General features: G+C 35.5%; 1 protein-coding gene across 1 annotated transcript in view; it reads right to left on the bottom strand.

The window, feature by feature from the left end:
• Nucleotides 1-6,213: 6,213 nt before the first annotated feature.
• Nucleotides 6,214-17,964, bottom strand: part of FAM174A (family with sequence similarity 174 member A) — a 34,922-nt gene continuing 23,171 nt past the window's right edge. The window contains exon 3 of the mRNA XM_033408458.2: nt 6,214-6,777. Within this exon, the coding sequence (XP_033264349.1) occupies nt 6,774-6,777 (4 nt within the window). The 3' untranslated portion in view covers nt 6,214-6,773. The remainder of the gene's footprint in view (nt 6,778-17,964) is intronic.

Here is a 17,964-nt window from a genome sequence, read left to right on the forward strand (position 1 = left end):
TGGATGAGTGACTGCTATGTGCCTCCTGTCAGACCCCGCTCCCTTTTAAAATCGGAGTTGTTGTTTGCTTTGCAAATTTCATACCCTTGTATCACCATTGTAATAATGTGTTGAGTAGATAACCTACTGAGTTTACTGAGCAGATAACTTGTCTCTTTAGTTCCAAGATCTTCCATTAGAGAAAAATCATGCTTGAGAAACTGCATTTGAGAAACTGGACCCTCATCATCCCCTGAACATCATTTAAATGACGGATCCTACACTTTAAACCAATGTCATAATGGAGTACAACTTGGGAGATATTGTAGAGGAATAAGTCTATTTTGCATGTGGAATGAACGAACATGAATACTGGTAGCAAGAGAACAGACTGTGGTAGGTAGTCTTCAGAAATGGTCTCCACTGATCCCTTGTCTCCATGCCCACACATGCTGCTCCTCACATGACAAGGTAGGCTGTAATTTCCTCCCCTTGAATCTGAGGACACTTTAGTTATTTTCTTGACCAGAATATGTGTCAGAAGCAATATTCAAAAACACCTGAGACCAAGTCATTAAAAGTCTTGCAGCTTTCATTTTTAACACTTACTCTTGGGATGTTCGCTCTCAGAACCCAGCTGCCAGGCTATGAGAAGCCAAAGCCATATGCAGGCATTTCAGCTGAGTTCCTGGCCAACAGTCAGCATCAACTCAGCCACGTGAGCAAGTCACCTTGGACTCTGAGCCCAGTTAAGCCTTCAGATGCCTCCAGCACCAGCCACAGTCTGACTGCAATCACATGAGATATCCCAAGTAAGGACAGTCAGTTGAGCCTAGTCAATACACAGAAGCGTATGTGATGATGATAAATTGTTTTAAGCTACTAAGTTTTGAGGAGGTTTGATGTGAAATAACAGACGGTAGGAACACCTCTTATCAGGACCAGCCATGTTTCTTCTGGTCTTTTCCTCCTTCCTTTTGCAAACAAAGGAATGATGCCTACAGCTGGAACAATCATCTTAAGCCCATGAAGGAAATACCAAAACATTTTTAGAGACCTTGACCCTGAATTCCTTGAGCTATAAATGAAGCACGATCAACCACAAACTTCCTGACTTCAACACATTAGGAAAAAGAATCTCCTATTTGGGCTTTTGGTTACACACAGCCATGTACACAAACATACTCCAGGGATGAGGTGAATACACAAAATGATACCATAACGTGTTGTACTTTGCTAAACAGAGGCTGCTGGTTCAGCTTTGAGTTTTGTGGGCAAAGAAAAAGAATCAGTCACACAGCTACAAAATTGCCAGAGTATATAAAATAAAAAATCAAACTAGCTGTTCAATGGGAACCCAAACATTTCTGATACTGAATTGAAGTAAATATCTCTCATAGATCCTTGTAAAAAAAAAAGATATGGTGTGATGCAGTATACAATTTACTCATTGTTAACAAGTTAAATATGACATATCGTTCACAGCTATATATTTTTATAACATCTCTCTCAGAATGCCAGACAGTCCAAAGCAATTCTACAAAATGAAAAACAATGAAGTTTTACAGTTGTTGGCAGTCCAAATTAATCTAAGAATAAAATTCAGAATATAGAGAAAGTGGTGGCCAGTGATTTCTACTATCAATCTTTATAAAAACCTTCTTGCTACTAAGCTGTTGATAAATCAGTCTGATAAAATCCAGCAGTATAAGTATTGCATATAATTAAAGATAGACACAAATGCTGATGTGGAGTTAGAGTTAGCATTTTCTTAAGAAAACTGAAGAGCCTAGTTAGGATATGTACCTAGATAGGAGACTCTAATTCAATCTGGAGATTGGCTGAGATAGTAACCAGTAACAAAATAAGGGTTTTCTCTTAGAACATTTCTGTTCATTTCACAACAAAAATGGCAAACTAATATACTAATGATCAAGCCCATAGAGTATATGTCCAATAATTTTAACTTGGAAAAAAATTAGATTGGTTACTGCCAAGTGTCCTCTTGGACTGTATGTATATATGAACATGGTGTTGATTTGGATACAGGAGGTGAGGGAAATGCTAAGGCTGACTTTCCCTCTGGTCTCTGTACTAGCAACAGAGTGACACTGAGTGATATTTATGACACCTTTATAACAAATGTATGGAATTTCAGAGCATAGATGTGAGGCAATAAAATCATAGTATGACCTTATTTTCCTACTGTTTGTCTCCCTGTGCCTCAATTTCCTCAACTCCTCAAATTTATTTTATCTTTTTATTATATATACATTTATAAACAACCTTATCCTTTCTTTGGAAACTGAGATTTACATTAGTAAAAATAAATTTCTTAAACTCATATTCAGTAGGCCATTCTGCTACTTTATAGCTGTTTGATTTGGAGCAAATTCTTCAAATTTTCTGAGCCTCAGTATATTTGTCTCAAAATGAAAATAATAATCTGAAAGAGCTATTGTGAGGACTGAATGAATTAACAAGTCTAAAGCATTTAGCACACTTGTGTTGTTAGTCTGAACTGTTAGTTATATGTGGAGAATAAGAGACTGTGGAAAACGAAATATGGAAGACAACCAAGTTGAGGAAAATGATGGAGCCAGAATACAGTACAAATCTGTTAGTCTCTGAAGCTCTGCTCTTAATCATGATGTGGTTAATCTTCAGACTGGTAGAGGATCTCAATCTGAGATTACAACAGAATCTTTTATGGAGCTTTCTAATTGTACAGATACTTAGGCCACTCCCTATGCTGATATAACATGAATTCTTCAGTGTGGGATCAGCACAAGTATATAGTTTTTAAAATTTCCATAGGCTAGGAACCATCATACTTTCTGCAGAAAAGAAATCTCACTCTTTAACACTTCTATAAAGAGTCCCTTTGGTCCTGCTAATAGTTTTGACTTTCAGGTCCCCAGATATATTTGTTTTTTATACTGTGTACATCATAAAGGAGTTAAAAGTAAATAAAACTGCGAACAGATATCCAGAGTGGGTTTTTTTCTAGGAATAATGTTAAGTACCTTGATAGGCAACTAATTCAGGAACAGTAAACAGTGGACCTTTATGGATGCTAAAAATAAGTTTGATTGATCTACCCCTCAAAGTCTATTTTACCAGAAAGTTGAAAAAAGAAAAAAACTCAAAACTATGGGATATTGTGAAATTAAATTCACTTATCCATATCTTGAAAACAGAATATTGAAATCCATTACAAAAGATGAGCCAGAGAATTGGGATGATTACTTTTTGAAGCCCAGCTTGCCATATTCCAAGAAAGAAATAATTATCAACAGAAATGATATAGAGTTTATCTTCTCTGAAAGCCTACACCTATTGATTTTACCTTAGATCTTAGGATTTGTTAAATCCATAGCTCTGGGCATGGTGTAATGCAAATTTGACAAGCCAAGGGCATCTAATTAAAGGTCACATGTTTGTTGCTTAGAAACAAGTAAATCTGCAGGCTTCTTGGACCTCCTTGACTACACTGGTGCTTGTCTACCTAAAATTTAGGTCATTTATCCACAAGAAGCTATTAGCCCACATGAAGCCTACTGGGTAAAATACAGTTGGAATTTTAGGAAGGGAGATTAGACCATGCACAGATGAAGAGTAACAACAGAGTCAGTGGGAAATATACGTAAAACAAAGAGATAAGAGCTAAAGTCTGACGCTTAAAGATTGCCATCCTTCCTGTTTTGGAGATAAAGGATTAAAAAACAAAACAAAAAAAACAGCCTAATCACCCTATGTAAAGAACTTTCTTCAGGCTAGTGGGTGAACAGAGTCAAAGGATAAAATATATTCCTAATCCTTTTTAAGTAATGAAAATAGGTATGGGGCCAGGTTGCCCTAAAAAGGACCCTGGCAGATTAAGAGGAATAACTATCAGAGATGTTTGCTTACTTTGCTTCAAATGCCTATTTGAGAAAAACCCCCTAATTTTGCCTCATCCCTGATGACATGAGTATTGAAGGAACCTGTATAATTAGAATGGAGAGAAATCCAAGTAAAAACACATATATTTAGAGTCAGATGAAAAATAGAGCCAGAAACCTGGCTAGAGATCCTATACTATGCTCTATAATAGGATCTTTTAATGAAATACGCAGCATCCATTGTTTCTTAACCAGCCAGACATGAAAGTTTTGGGGAAGGTCCCTCTTCTATCTTCTTCCCTTCTGCCTTTACCTCTTGCCTTGTAACATGCTATTGATACAGGCAGGCAAAATATATTATAGACTGTGGATTTAAAAATGTTCAACTTCTGATGTAGGGACTGATGTGAAATTACAGGGACTATCAAACATCTATCTTAGTAAGTCAAGCATAGCATCTGTACTGAGAATAATTTTTGCCGGATTTTTATAAGTCACTGAGGATAAAGCTGTTTATGAAAGCCATCCTTGAAAGTGCTGGGATAGGCTGAGGAGTATTGGGGAAATAAGTATTCCAATCACACATGTTTATGAAATGGATTATTCTAACTACACTCATCCCTTCAATAATTTTTCTTACAAGTTCTTTTACCTTACAACATGAAACAATTTTTCCTTTATTGCTTCACTTTAGAAAGTAAATTAGGTAAAACTATATTGAATAAGCAAATATGAATAAAACTAAAATTAAAAGAGAAAAAAAAAGAAAGAAAAAAAAGAGGATAGTTGATTAAAGGTAATAGATTATATCCTTGGTAAACAACTAAACTCCAGAACCAGCAAGAAGCTGATAAGGTGTAGGTTGAGTACCCAACCCAAGGATTTGATTTCACAGTAGTAGTTACTTACCTAATAATTATAATTATGAGAAATTAGGCAGAAAGAAGTGACTTGATTTTCTAGCCACATGCAGTGGTTGGTCAGGCTTCCGGATCAAGTGTGGAACAGCTATATACTCCAAACCTATTCTTTCCCTCCATTGACTCCCCTCCTGAGCTGTGAATGCAATTACACTAGTTTCCATTGATCTGTAATTTTGGTTAGACTCTTACTAATAAAACAGCCAAAAGGAGGTACAAAAGGGAAAGGAGAATAGTTAACATGTTTTCAAACATCAAGATATCACCAGCTATTTTATAATGTGTATTTAACTTTGTAGGTGAAAATCCTAACCATTTTATCAGCATGCTTGTTACACATCTAATGAAAATTTATTTACATAGCTAAATAAAATTTTGTGTACTATCTGGCACTTTAATCAAAGTGTGACTTATGATGATGATTAAAATAGATTTGCAGTTCAGGAATGACTATATGAAAGTAATGAAATAGCGTTTTTAACCAACATGTCAGAATTTCACATTCAGTTAAAAGATATTCTTTTTAAAGTAGTAACCTAGAGAAACTATATATTTCTTATAAAGTTGCCAGTTAGCATGTAGGTAAAATGCCAACTAAGTTGGCATTTTAAGTGGCCAAATACTCCAACTTACCTCATTGCTAGAGGATTACCTAACCTTGCCTTGCTGAACTCTAGAGTGGCTCCAGGGTTTGTTTTGGCCAATAAAATGTAGATGGAAATGAAATATATCACTTTAGGGCAGAAGCTTGTGAACTAGCATGCAGTTCACCACATCTGGACATTTAGCTACGAGGCAGTATTCCAGGCAGAGGTTTCTCCATCAGCCTTGGCCCTGGAGAAAAGACAATGAAGAGCAGAATCACAGTCCATAACAAATGGGCAGGGTAATGAGAAATAAATCTTTGCTGTTAGTCCACTGTGATTTGCGGACCATCTGTTACTACTATATGACTAGCCTATCCTGACACACACATTTAAATTACCTCCATGGCCCCTCTTGGCAAGGGAGTTTGTGACCCATACTTTTAAGTTCTCCTCTAATTTTCAGAATGTGAAAAACTGAAGCTCAATAGTGTTAAATACATGTTCAGAAGATAATGAAGTCAGTCTCTGTATCTAGGTCTGTCTGACTCCAAGGTCTATACACATACTTTAATTCCTTACTCTCCTATGTCATAATGTGATGGGAATGTTTTCACCGTTACTTTTCTCTCTCTCACAATACTGTAAATATATTAAATGGCTTTGAAATTCACTGGTTTCTGAAATATCTAATCAAAGTAGTATCATAATTTAAAAAGGAAGTTGCTAAAATACAATAACTCTTTTTGACAGATTTTTCTAGAAATCAAATAAAATACATATGTTAATATGTAATTCTATAGTGTTGTGTTTATCTTGTAAACACATTCTGTACCACTTTAAAAGTATTTTAAATCATATTTATTGTTTTGCATACAACTCAGACATTTTTAATATTCAAAAATCCCAAATGCAAAGTAATAAATTTGGCTTCTTTTCCCCACAAAAATGGGAAATACATCTTGGTAAAGAAATTTTTAAATTGTTTTTACACACCAGTTGTTTGTTGGGAATTATAGTTCCAGGAAAAAAAACAAAACAAAACCAAACCTTAACTGGCCAAAAAAAAAAAAAATTAACTGATTAGTATGTAAACAGTTTACAATAATAAGGTAAGCAAGAAAGAAAAACTGATCAGAAAATACCCTGCTTTAAAGTAATTTTCAAATTTCTATTATGGTACAATTTATTCCCAACAACTCTGAGCCCATTAAGAGCACTTCTACAAAGAGAAATACATAACAAAATGATACAGTATTTATTGCAACAAGAAATTAATTAAAGGTTATCATAATATATGTAACTTAAATACCCCCCCATTGATAAAGTGGCTTTTTATTCCTTAAACATAGAAATTCTGCTCTTCATTGTAGAAAGATGAAGTCCTCTCATCAAAAGGCACATTTTTATCTGCAAGGAAAATAAAAATACTATAAATGCCCATCCTGGAACAAATTTAAACACATTTAAAAATATTCCCAAAGATTTGAAATGACAGAAGATAATGAAAGTATTTAAGGAAATGATAATGAATGGCACCAATAAAACACATGATTACTTTGTCTATATTAATTATATCAGATAATATTCTTCAAATTATAATTCTAACTTTTTCAAAGGAATTTTATATATAATTATTGTGGGTAATTAAAGGCTATTTAATAGTCATACTAAAGTTATATCCTTATATAATATTCATAAACAACTTTAGTTGACTTAAGTATACAATGTAGTTATTTATGTATAGTTTCTATAAACACAATTCTTAACTGATCCTATGTCTAAACCTTCAGAAATGAGGATTAATTGAAGTTGCAGGCCTGGAAGTATATTCAATGAAACAAATAAAAAATGCTTTTAATATTTATAATACAGTTACAAAATTTATCCATACAGAAGATAAGGTTTTCTCTAAACTATATAATGGGCAAATTTGCCCATTTTCTTACCTTATTGACTAGTTTATGGTAATATGAGGCTATATTTTCATCACATATTTTTATAGACTTTAATTCTAATTATACATCAGGCTTTAGTGCTACTTAATCCAAACCATAGATTCCAAGAAACTTCTGCTAATAAGAGCCATTACAACCAAAAGCACGTAGTCCAACCAAAGCCAAAGGTGTGCAGATTTTACTAACTTAATAAACCGTCCTTTATAATCATCATTAACACATAGAACTTCACTGGAGATACCTATGAGAATGAGTAATACTCTCTTCCAACTTATTGTTTTGTCTGAATCTTTAGTAAGCAATCTATAATAGACCTCTAAATGATTAGATTATTACAAGCTAATGAGATTCTAATAAATTTTAATTTGAGGGTAAATTTAAGCTTTTAAAAAATATATATTGAAGGTCATTAAAAAACCTGCTACTCATGAACAATAAATAATTCCTCGGAATTCATGCCTACATTTAGTGACCCCCAACTCCAAACCCAACATTTCTCTTTTGCCAGTTGCCAAATTTAACCTTCAGAAAATACTCTGAATAGCCAGAGTGACATATTATAAGCTGTCTGCTCAATATTTCTTATCTCCTTTTTGTTTGCTAATAAAAATACTGATTTTTTTGTGAGCAAAGTAGGGTGGCAGTCTGTTGGGAAGGGGAGAGTTCTGAGAAATTTTGATTTCCTGATAAAGAGACAGATGTGGCTTGGGTTCTTGCCTCTCACTATTTTGTTTTCTGGAATACAGATGTGATGGCTAAAATGGAAGCAGCCATATAACCATGATAAAACAAACATCAGAAAAGATTTGGGAAAACTGCATAGATATAGAGATCCTGTAATCAAACTGCCATTGAATAGATGCCAGGAGTCAACTCCTGTATACTTCTTATGATAGGAAAAGACTTTCGAGTCTCTGTAATTCTAGGTTCTCTACTACTTGTAGCAAGAAATAGTCAATCTAACAGAAGCAGAAAGTAGAATGGTGGTTACCAGGGACTGAGGGGAAAGGGAAATGGGGAATTGCTACTCTAAAGGGTATGAGTTTCAGTTATGCAAGATGAATAAGTTCTAGAGACCTGTTAAATAACATTGCACCTAAGGTTAACAATAGTGTATTATGTAACTAAAAATTTGAGAGGGTAAATCTCATGTTAAATATTTTTACCACATGTTTTTCTATGAGGTAAAAGCAAGTCTGTAGTATCAATACATTTTATGGAAACCTCAGTGTGAGTATTTTTCAAGCTTCAAGAATGTTCTGTCTCTACACATTATGCAATGATACAATAAAAAAAGACATTTTCAAGGACAAACTAAGAGCTCACTGGGAAAATCTTAAACTATCAAAATGGCTATTAAACCAAATCAAGTTTGAAAGGAAAAACTGTCCTAGTGTAGTCAAGAGTATTGTTATTCTTTGTTCATTTAAATACATTTGCAAATATTAGATTACTGGAGTTTTTTTTCCTCCCTGGTCCTTTTAAAGAAGAGATAATATCTTTGGATTTTAAAGAATGAACACTATCTGAGAATGATGGGAAAGGTTAATGCCTTAATAATTGTGTTTAGGACTTTTTCTGTCCATAAACTTGAGGTCCTTGTCCCTGTACGTCCTGCAACCCCATTCACATAAATCAACCTTACAGGTGGCTATGCTCTGCGTCCCACGCCCAACTATCCCACTATATACCTCAGAGAGTCTGCAATCCAGACTATCACGGCAGAATATAAATCCTGAACCAAAGCAGTAAGTAAACATTTTATTAAATAGATCAACTGCTATATGAACAGAAACTTGTGATTCAACTGTTCTGTAAGTTTCCATTTGACAGAATTAGTTTAGACCAGATCAGTCAAACACTTTTGCTCTAGGTTTGTACTGTCCAACACAATAGCAATCTGGCAATTTAAATTAAAATTTCAATTAGTTAAAACCCAATAAAATTAAACATTCAGTTCCTCAGTCACACTAGTCAAATTTCAAATGTTGAAGAGCCACATATGGCTAGCGGCTATCATATTAGACAGGGCAACTCTAGACCATGTGCTGAGATGAGAAAACAGCACTACCAAACAGAATTTAATGTTACATATCATTTGTTGAAATAATATACAAATTATTCATGTTCTTAACCAATAAGGACACTGTGATGATGAATGGAGCAAGGCAAATTTTCTTCTAAGGCTCAATGTCCACAAAAAAGTAAAACATACAAAAAACCCCAAAACCCTACATGAAGGTTCTCTTTTATTACCTGTTTAAATAATGGCAAAGACAGCATAGTTCCCTTTAAATGGGTAAACTACAGACTATCCTACTAGTAACACACACTGGACATCCTTAAATACCAATTTCTATCTAAAATAAGCATTAGTACTTTGACATATTCCTATACATATTCTATTTACTTTGAATAACCTTAGTGTTTATTCTGATAAAATGTTATGCTCCACATTGAAAGTAGTGATTTAGAAATTAGAACTATTTTCAAATTGATAACTGTTTGAATAAGATCTTCTTAATGAGAGTTTCTGGTTAACACACTTATATCAAATCTGCTTCCTGACTGTGATATGCTGATGTTAATAACCAGAAAATACTTTGTAGCCAAGTAACATTGAGCACAAATGTAATGAACACATACAATACAATACTAAATTTAATGAAGCAGAATGGAAGTAGCTAAAAAGCAAATACAGAGTTTTTAAAATTACATACTTGGCAGAAATCACTAGAATAGCCTTGAAGTGATAGCAGTACTAGCTTTTAGAAGCTGCTACCAAGATTGCCAAAATGTCCTTTAGTGTACATCAATATAAAATAATAATAATAACTTTACTGTTCAGCAGAAATCAAACAGAATAACAAGGTATTTTTTCCACTTGTTTTGTGTTGTAAAGCACTGTTTTAAACTGCATTTTTGAGACTGCTTATGAGTATTTACTTCCAAAATTTTTTTAAAGAAAAATGAAGGTAATTTTTAGTTAATATACAGCTGTCTCTGATTACTCATCGGTTTTTCTATCTGAGAGAGCTAAAACGTCCTACACAATTGTTCAAGAATTGATATTTGGTTTTCAGTTTTATAATTCCTTTGCACAAAATGTTTCAGTAACCAAACAAAAGAAATTACCTCTAATATACAAAATTAGGATATCAATAGCAAATTCAAGAGAAGTCATATTAACTAAACTGCTTGAGCTATTTTTTTCCACATACCTACAAATTTTCCCAATTTGACTGTATTAACCTCAATGCTTAAATCTAGTGGTAAGGATGGTTAACTCCTCAATATCCATCCAACCCCAGATAATAATTCTGAACTAATCATGGTACTTCCATTTTTCTTGCAAGTGTTTAGTTTAGGAATGATCACATAACCAATGATATGAAAAACAAAAACAAAACTCTGTTAAACAGAGTTTCTGGGGAAACTATTCTCATTCCTAAGAAGGAGACACAAGATAGCTGGTCCCTAACTTCCACTGAAAATTACTATTCTGGGCATGATTATAGGAACTGCTGGCACCATCCTATTATTGGCCTCAGAATGAAGCCCGCACTTGAAGATGGTCAGAGTCAAAGGGATCACAAAGAACACAAGCCAAGAGCCCTGATGTACTGTGCCTGGAGTTGGCCCTACCTGTTATATCTTATTACATGAAATAATAAACTTCCTTCAGGAAATTTAGGTTAAACCATATACTAGCAGTTTCATATGGTTCAATCTAATGCAAAGAAAGTTAAAAATAAGTACTCCAAATTCTAGCCACCAACAATTACTATTAAAATTTTTATGTACTAAAAGCCACATTAAAAATACCCCTCTCAGAAAGAGCTGACTACAAAAGGATAGTTTTATACTGTGATGAAATTTTAAGCAAGGAAATTAATTTACCTCTCTGGAAATGACTTGCTTCCCGTTATTTTGTGGATAGAATTTGGAAAATGAAGATGAACTAATTTTAGAAAGCACTTAAACAATGAAAGAACCATCAGTAAGACATGATCCAACAAGAATCACCAGCAGTTATACTGTAGACTAATATGATTCTGCACTGCATTTGGCAAGGCAGGCAAATAATAATATTTATATTCCTAATTTTGGGGGTCCCATTTGAAAAATGAACAATAGCGAGTGCTTGTACAGAAGACAGAATGAACAGACTTTAGAATTATTCTTTTTATGGGTATAAATCAAATAAATATTTGAAAAATGAAATGAGATTTCAGCAGGAAGAGAAGCCTAGATTACTTAAACTCTCTGAGCCTCAGTTTTCCTATCTTTTCCCCTGCAGACCACAGGCTCCGGATGCGCAAGCTCAGTGGCCTGGCCCTTGGGCCCAGCCGCTCCGCGGCATGTGGAATCTTCCCAGACCGGGGCATGAACCCGTGTTCCCTTCATCAGCAGGCGGACTCTCAACCACTGCGCCACCTGGGAAGCCCCAGTTTTCCTATCTTTAAAGTGAGAGCAATAGAAACTACCCTGCAAGATGGTCTTGATGATTTCATTGTTAAGGAGCCTAGCACAGTGTCTGGTACATCCTGCACTAAGGCAGGTATTTACTATTAAGTGATATTATAATTACACCTATTATAGTTCTGCTACCCCACTCTGTCCAGGTTTCCCCCTGGCTCAGTGATAGGACCCCTGCCTGATTTTATCCCTCTAAAGACATTCTCTCTACCACTGTCATACATTCCTTTGCTTTTTTCTACCATTTATGTGACTGCTCTGGGAAGCCCTTCCTGAAAATCCTCTTTCAGGGCCTACGAAGACCTTGTGATACACTCTCCATATAAGTATTGATTTTTCCCTTTTATTGAGAGCAACAAATGGCATTAACCATGATTATCAGCTGTTATTAAAGTGAGTTACAATAGGATCTATACAGATAGTCCCCAACTTATGATGGTTTGACTTAACAATTTTTTTTTGACTTTATCATGGTGTGAAAATAATATGCATTCAGTTGGAACCATACTTCAAATTTTGAATTAGATCTTTTCTCAGGCTAGTATTATCTTTCCTCTTTTGTGATGCGGGGCAGTGGCAGGGAACCATGCTTCCCACTCAGCCATGTGATCACGAGGGTAAACAAATGATACACTTAAAACCATTTTGTACTCATACAACCCATCTGTTTTTCACTTTCAGTGTGGTACTCAATAAATTACATGAGATATTCAACACTTTATTATAAAACAGGCTTTGTGTTAGATGATTTTGCCCAACTATAGGCTGATATAAGTGCTCTGAGCACATTTAAGGTAGGCCAGGCTAAGCTATGATGTTCAGTTAAGTTTGGTTTATTAAATGCATTTCCGACTTACGATATCATCAGTTTACACTGGCTTTATCAGGACATGTCCCCATTGTAAGTTGAGGAAGATCTGTGCATCTTTCCCACAAGATAAATTTGAAATGTTGAATAAATTGATGTCATAATGCATGTTTAATATCTAATACCAACATTGGAAGATCAGAGAAAGTCCTGCCCATTGAATCTACTTCAAATGAAGTAATAGAGTTTGGACTGTATATCTCAACAGAAAATAATCTCTAAGTTACAGAAGGTAATAGGAATACAAACACACCTCTGTCCACACTTCTCTGAAACTTCTATCCATTACTAGAAAAGAAATGAGTCTACCTTCCTCAAAGTGAGAGACAGAAAAAGAGGTCGATGTGTGCATAGACCTTGAAAAAAAATCACAGTAGAGATCTAAAATCAGTGTAGGTGTTATTTAATGCTGTTTGAAGAAGAAAATAAAAGGGGAATAGAAAAACTGGTCTTTGCTTCTTAGCACCCTGAAATATCCATCTTATTGCTCATTTTAAAAGGTGCAAAAGTAGGTCGGGCTTAGAGAAGAGCATTACCTCTGGTTTTAGCAAGGTCAAAAAACAGTAATTGGGAATCCTAAGTCTAGCTCAGACTTCTTTGTTCTGTATTTCTGGCCTATGTATGTATATCTATTGTTAACGACATGAGGCTGGGCATTTTGTCCATTTTTGTTCACCACTGTATCCCCAGAGCGTAGTAGAGTGCCTGGGGATACATGGCAGATAGTCTATCATTGCTCTTAGTGAAAAAATGAATCCATCCAATTTGCTATGTCCTCTGGGATATCATAGGCACCTCCAATATTCATGGTTAAAACTGACCTCACACCCTTTGATAATAATCCCACTCCTATAAATTTACCCTGAGCATACACCTCCAATAATATAAAAATATGTATGTGCAGGTTTATTCATTGCAGTATAATTTGTAATTGCAAAATCATTGAAAACTACCTAAACATCAGAGCATAGGCAACTGATTCAATAAATCATGATACATACACAACATGGAGTATTATGTAGCTGTGAAAAATAAAATCTCTATGAACTTATGTAGCATGACTTACAAGAGATACTATTAAGTGCAACCAAAAAATATAAAAGAATATACACTATATGCTACCTCTTGTGTAAGAAAGAAGAGAAACATAAGAAATAACATATTCCAACCAACTTTCATCAAAAGAACCACAGGAGGACAAACCAGAAAATAATGAAGTTGATTATCTACAATGGGTGAGATGGGAAGAATGGAGTGGAAGGGATACGAGGGAGTGCTACTTCTCTGAGTGTGCCAGAGAGTGAGTGGGTGTATATTCTTAAAATTTTTTGGTATAGTTTTTACTATTGGAAGCATGTTAGTGTTTTTCATATTTAAAAAAAACAATAAAAATGGGAAGGACAGAATAAATCTAAAACAGAAGCAAGCAAATGACTTAAATTATATTTCAAATGACTATTACAACCACATAGAAGAGGGGAGAAAAAAAAGAACTAAGCCAAATTACTTACTGTATCTGACTACCCTCAGTCCTGGGCAGGATGAGGCTCTGAGGAGAAAACTGCAAACAAATCCTAAACTCTTCTTGGTAGATTTGTTTATTGTAGTGCTCTAGGCAAAGCAATTCTGAAACTATATTAGTTTTATTATAAGATTGAGCAAAGAAGTAAACATATTGATGTTGCTGGGAGCCAGGATGTTGCTGGGAGACATTCTTAACACAATGAACAAGAAAAATGCCACTATGGAAAAGGAAGAAGGCAAGAAAGAACCCAGTGGGGATGGACTGGAATGGTAGAATGTGAGGTGTGAAGTAATAATATCTAAAGTATGCACATATATGCAAATATGCGTGTATAAGTGTGCACGAGTGTGTGTGTGTGTGTGTGTGTGTGTGTGTGCGCGCGCATGTGCGCTTATGTATACATTTCATAAGCTTGTCTGCTGACAGGGCCAAGAAGCAAGGACGCCCATAACAAAGAGCTCACCTCGTACCCAAAGGAACTAAGCCTCCTTGGAGAAATGGTTGATTCCATGGCTGTAGCAGGGTAGGTACAAAATGAGCCTGGAACACCTTGTTAGGCCAAAATGTAAGGAAGTGCTTAAAAAAAAAAGGGAGCAAATCACAAGTGCACAGAAGCCAGCTTGAAGAGGCTCCCACTGGCAAGTACATCAGTGAATTATAAACCTTTGAAAAAAGAGAAAATCATGATTCCATAATGTCAATAAGTAGATAGATAGGTAAGTAGATAGATAGATAGATAGATAGATAGTTAGATAGGCACACGGATAGGTAGAAAAAGAAGAAATGAGGGTAAGCTCTTGCTTACAGTACAGTGTCCATGCTGAATGGTAAATATGGAGGAAATGTTGTGGTTGGAAAATCATTATTTTGCAACTATCATAGTGAAGATTAGATCAGGCAAGAATCATGACAAATGGGTACTAAACCTAGGGGGAAATGTTGATGATAAGCAAAATATTTTCATGATTTTAAAATGTCTATTTATTAGTTGCAAAGGGGGAAAAACAGTGCATACTAGAGAAATTAGACAAAACCTTGAAGAGGTACATCACAATTACCACTGCTACTGAAGGACAGATGGACACTATGTGTCTCCTGAGAGACACAATATCCTGAGAAGGATGTAGAAAGATCTATGTAGTATTTCCACCAAGAATGCATACTCTGAATCTAATTATAAGGAAATACCGGAACATCACTTAAATATAAAATGAGAGGGATGCAATCTTCCATATCTATATTATGTGAGGAAAGAGAGAACACAAGAGAACAAATAAAGTAAAATGTAAAGGAAAGGTGATTCTAGATAAAAAGTTTAGGATACTCTTTGTACTATTTTTATTCCTATAACTTTTCTGTAGATTTGAAATTATTCCCAGACAGAAAGTTTTTTCTTTTTAAGTAATGTATGAACATATGCTCTTTGAAGAAAAAAAATCAAATAACATAGAAGTATATAGAAGGAAAAGTAAAAATGAAAATGAACTGTCAACCCCCCAATCTCACCTCTTCCCCACTAGAAGCTAAGCTTCACAAAGTCAGGATTTAAAAAATTTGTCTTTTCTATTCTGTTGCTTTAATGTGTTCCAAGCACCTAGACTAGTGCCAGGCATTAAACAGTTGCTGTATAAACTAGCTGCTACATCATTCATTTATTGGATGAATGAATGAATGAATAGGTAAGTACACTTAACAGTGTGCTGTTCTCCTTACTTAATCTAGACATATGTACATTAAAGTTTATTCTAAGTTTTTTAAGTAAATGGTATCATAATACTAAAAAATTCAAGCTGATTTCACTATCAATTATCACTGATAATTATCATTATCATTACTCCCAAAACTGCTTCTCCATTATTACCATTTCTCTCTCTTTCACCCCCCAAACACAATACCTAAATCTTGTTGATAATACCTTTCAAAGCCTCTTGAATAATTCACTCCTCTCTACTTCTCTTGCTATCACCTAGCACAGGCCACCCCATGTACGTGTACCATCTAACGGGTCTTCTTCCTGGTCACCTTACTCCTTATCTTACTCTTCTCCAATTTATGCACAGTAATCTTTGAACTATAGCTTTGATTGTTTTCCCTGTCTTAAAATTTTCCAAGTGTCTCTTTGTAACCTGTAGAATAATTTCTAACTGATTAACATGGATCACAGCCTGCCTGGTTCTTTGTTCTGCCTTACCCTCTTCCTTTTGCATTCAAAGCTCAAAAATCATTCATGCACCCATTCATTTATTTCACACATATTAATATAGCATATATTTAACTTCTTTGAGTTTCTTGAATACACTATACTATACTCTTTTGCTTCTGGTACTTTGTGACTGCAGTTCTGTCTCCAACTCCTGCCCCTGTATCCACCTTTCATTTAGCTAATTTTTACTCATGTCTCAAGTCTCAGTTTACATGTCACTTCCAAGAGGCTTTTCTGGACCATGTGTTTTTGGTTAAGTGTTCTGTGCCCCCACTATTGGTTCTCACACCACCCTATTCTTATTCTTTCTCTGTTTATGTAACTCTGATTAATGTCTAGCTGCCTAATGGAATGCAAGATTCATGAGAAGCAGGGCATAAGAGAGGGATAAATATGGGAGAAAGGTCTGTGATGAAGCAAAATACAGAATAAAAGATGGCTACAGGTAACTATATCTCATGGAAACTGTCCCCTTCTTTATGCCCCTCCTACCTTCCCTAGTTCTGTCCCTCTTCATCACTCCTAGGCCACTTTCCCCACTACTACAACACAGATCTCGTTATCTGATTACATATATTTCAGTCAAGCGGCATCAATAGTTCTCCAATGATAGCAGGGCACTACCAAACTCCTTAAAAGACTACAAAATTCTTCCAGGCTTCCCTGGTGGCGCAGTGGTTGAGAGTCCGCCTGCCGATGCAGGGGACACAGGTTCGTGCCCTGGTCCGGGAAGATCCCACATGCCGCGGAGCGGCTGGGCCCGTGAGCCACGGCCACTGAGCCTGTGCTCCGCAACAGGAGAGGCCACAACAGTGAGAGGCCCACGTACCGCAAAAAAAAAAAAAAAAAAAAGACCTTGCCCATCCCCATGACTTGTCACAGCTGATCCCCAGGTATAACACCTTTCATGTATAAATACATGTGCACACACAACAGGCTGCATTCCAGACATTTTCTGCTGCTTACATTCTGAACAACTATCATTTTTCACAACTACTAAGCTCTGGGTGGTTGCTTCTGACTGTCAAGCACACTTAAAATAGACAAACTGGGCTTCAAATTCAGTTCCTCTTTGGAAACAACCCCGACTTCCTAAGTCAACAGCTTCCTTTTTTGTGTTCCCTTTCTGTGTGTGTACAGAAGAGGTACCTCGTATGCATTTAGCTTTTTAAAATACTACAAATACCACACTCTTTAAATACTATAAAAACTTTGCTGAAAATTAAAGGAAAATAATTATATAAAAAGTGAGACTTCACCCCCCATCCTCCTCAATGAGCACCTTCTGTAGGGTGAGCCCAAGATGAGAGAAATGGTGAGGTGTTTCCTCAGTCAGTCTCAGTTCCCAACTGTATTTCACAATTACTGTCATTCTAGTGTGTAAAGATAAGTATCTATTACACACAGTGGCTCCTAAATGCATGCAAGCAACCTCATCAGGTTCACACCTAAAGAAGCAGTCAACAACTGGGAATATTAGACTTAATGGGCATTGTACAATACTTTATAGGCAATTTAAGGTCTTTCAGGGGGTATATTTGAATGTTCTAAATAAACTTTAGAA

This window comes from Orcinus orca, chromosome 3 (assembly GCF_937001465.1).
Source record: "Orcinus orca chromosome 3, mOrcOrc1.1, whole genome shotgun sequence".
NCBI classification, from domain to species: Eukaryota; Metazoa; Chordata; class Mammalia; order Artiodactyla; family Delphinidae; genus Orcinus; species Orcinus orca.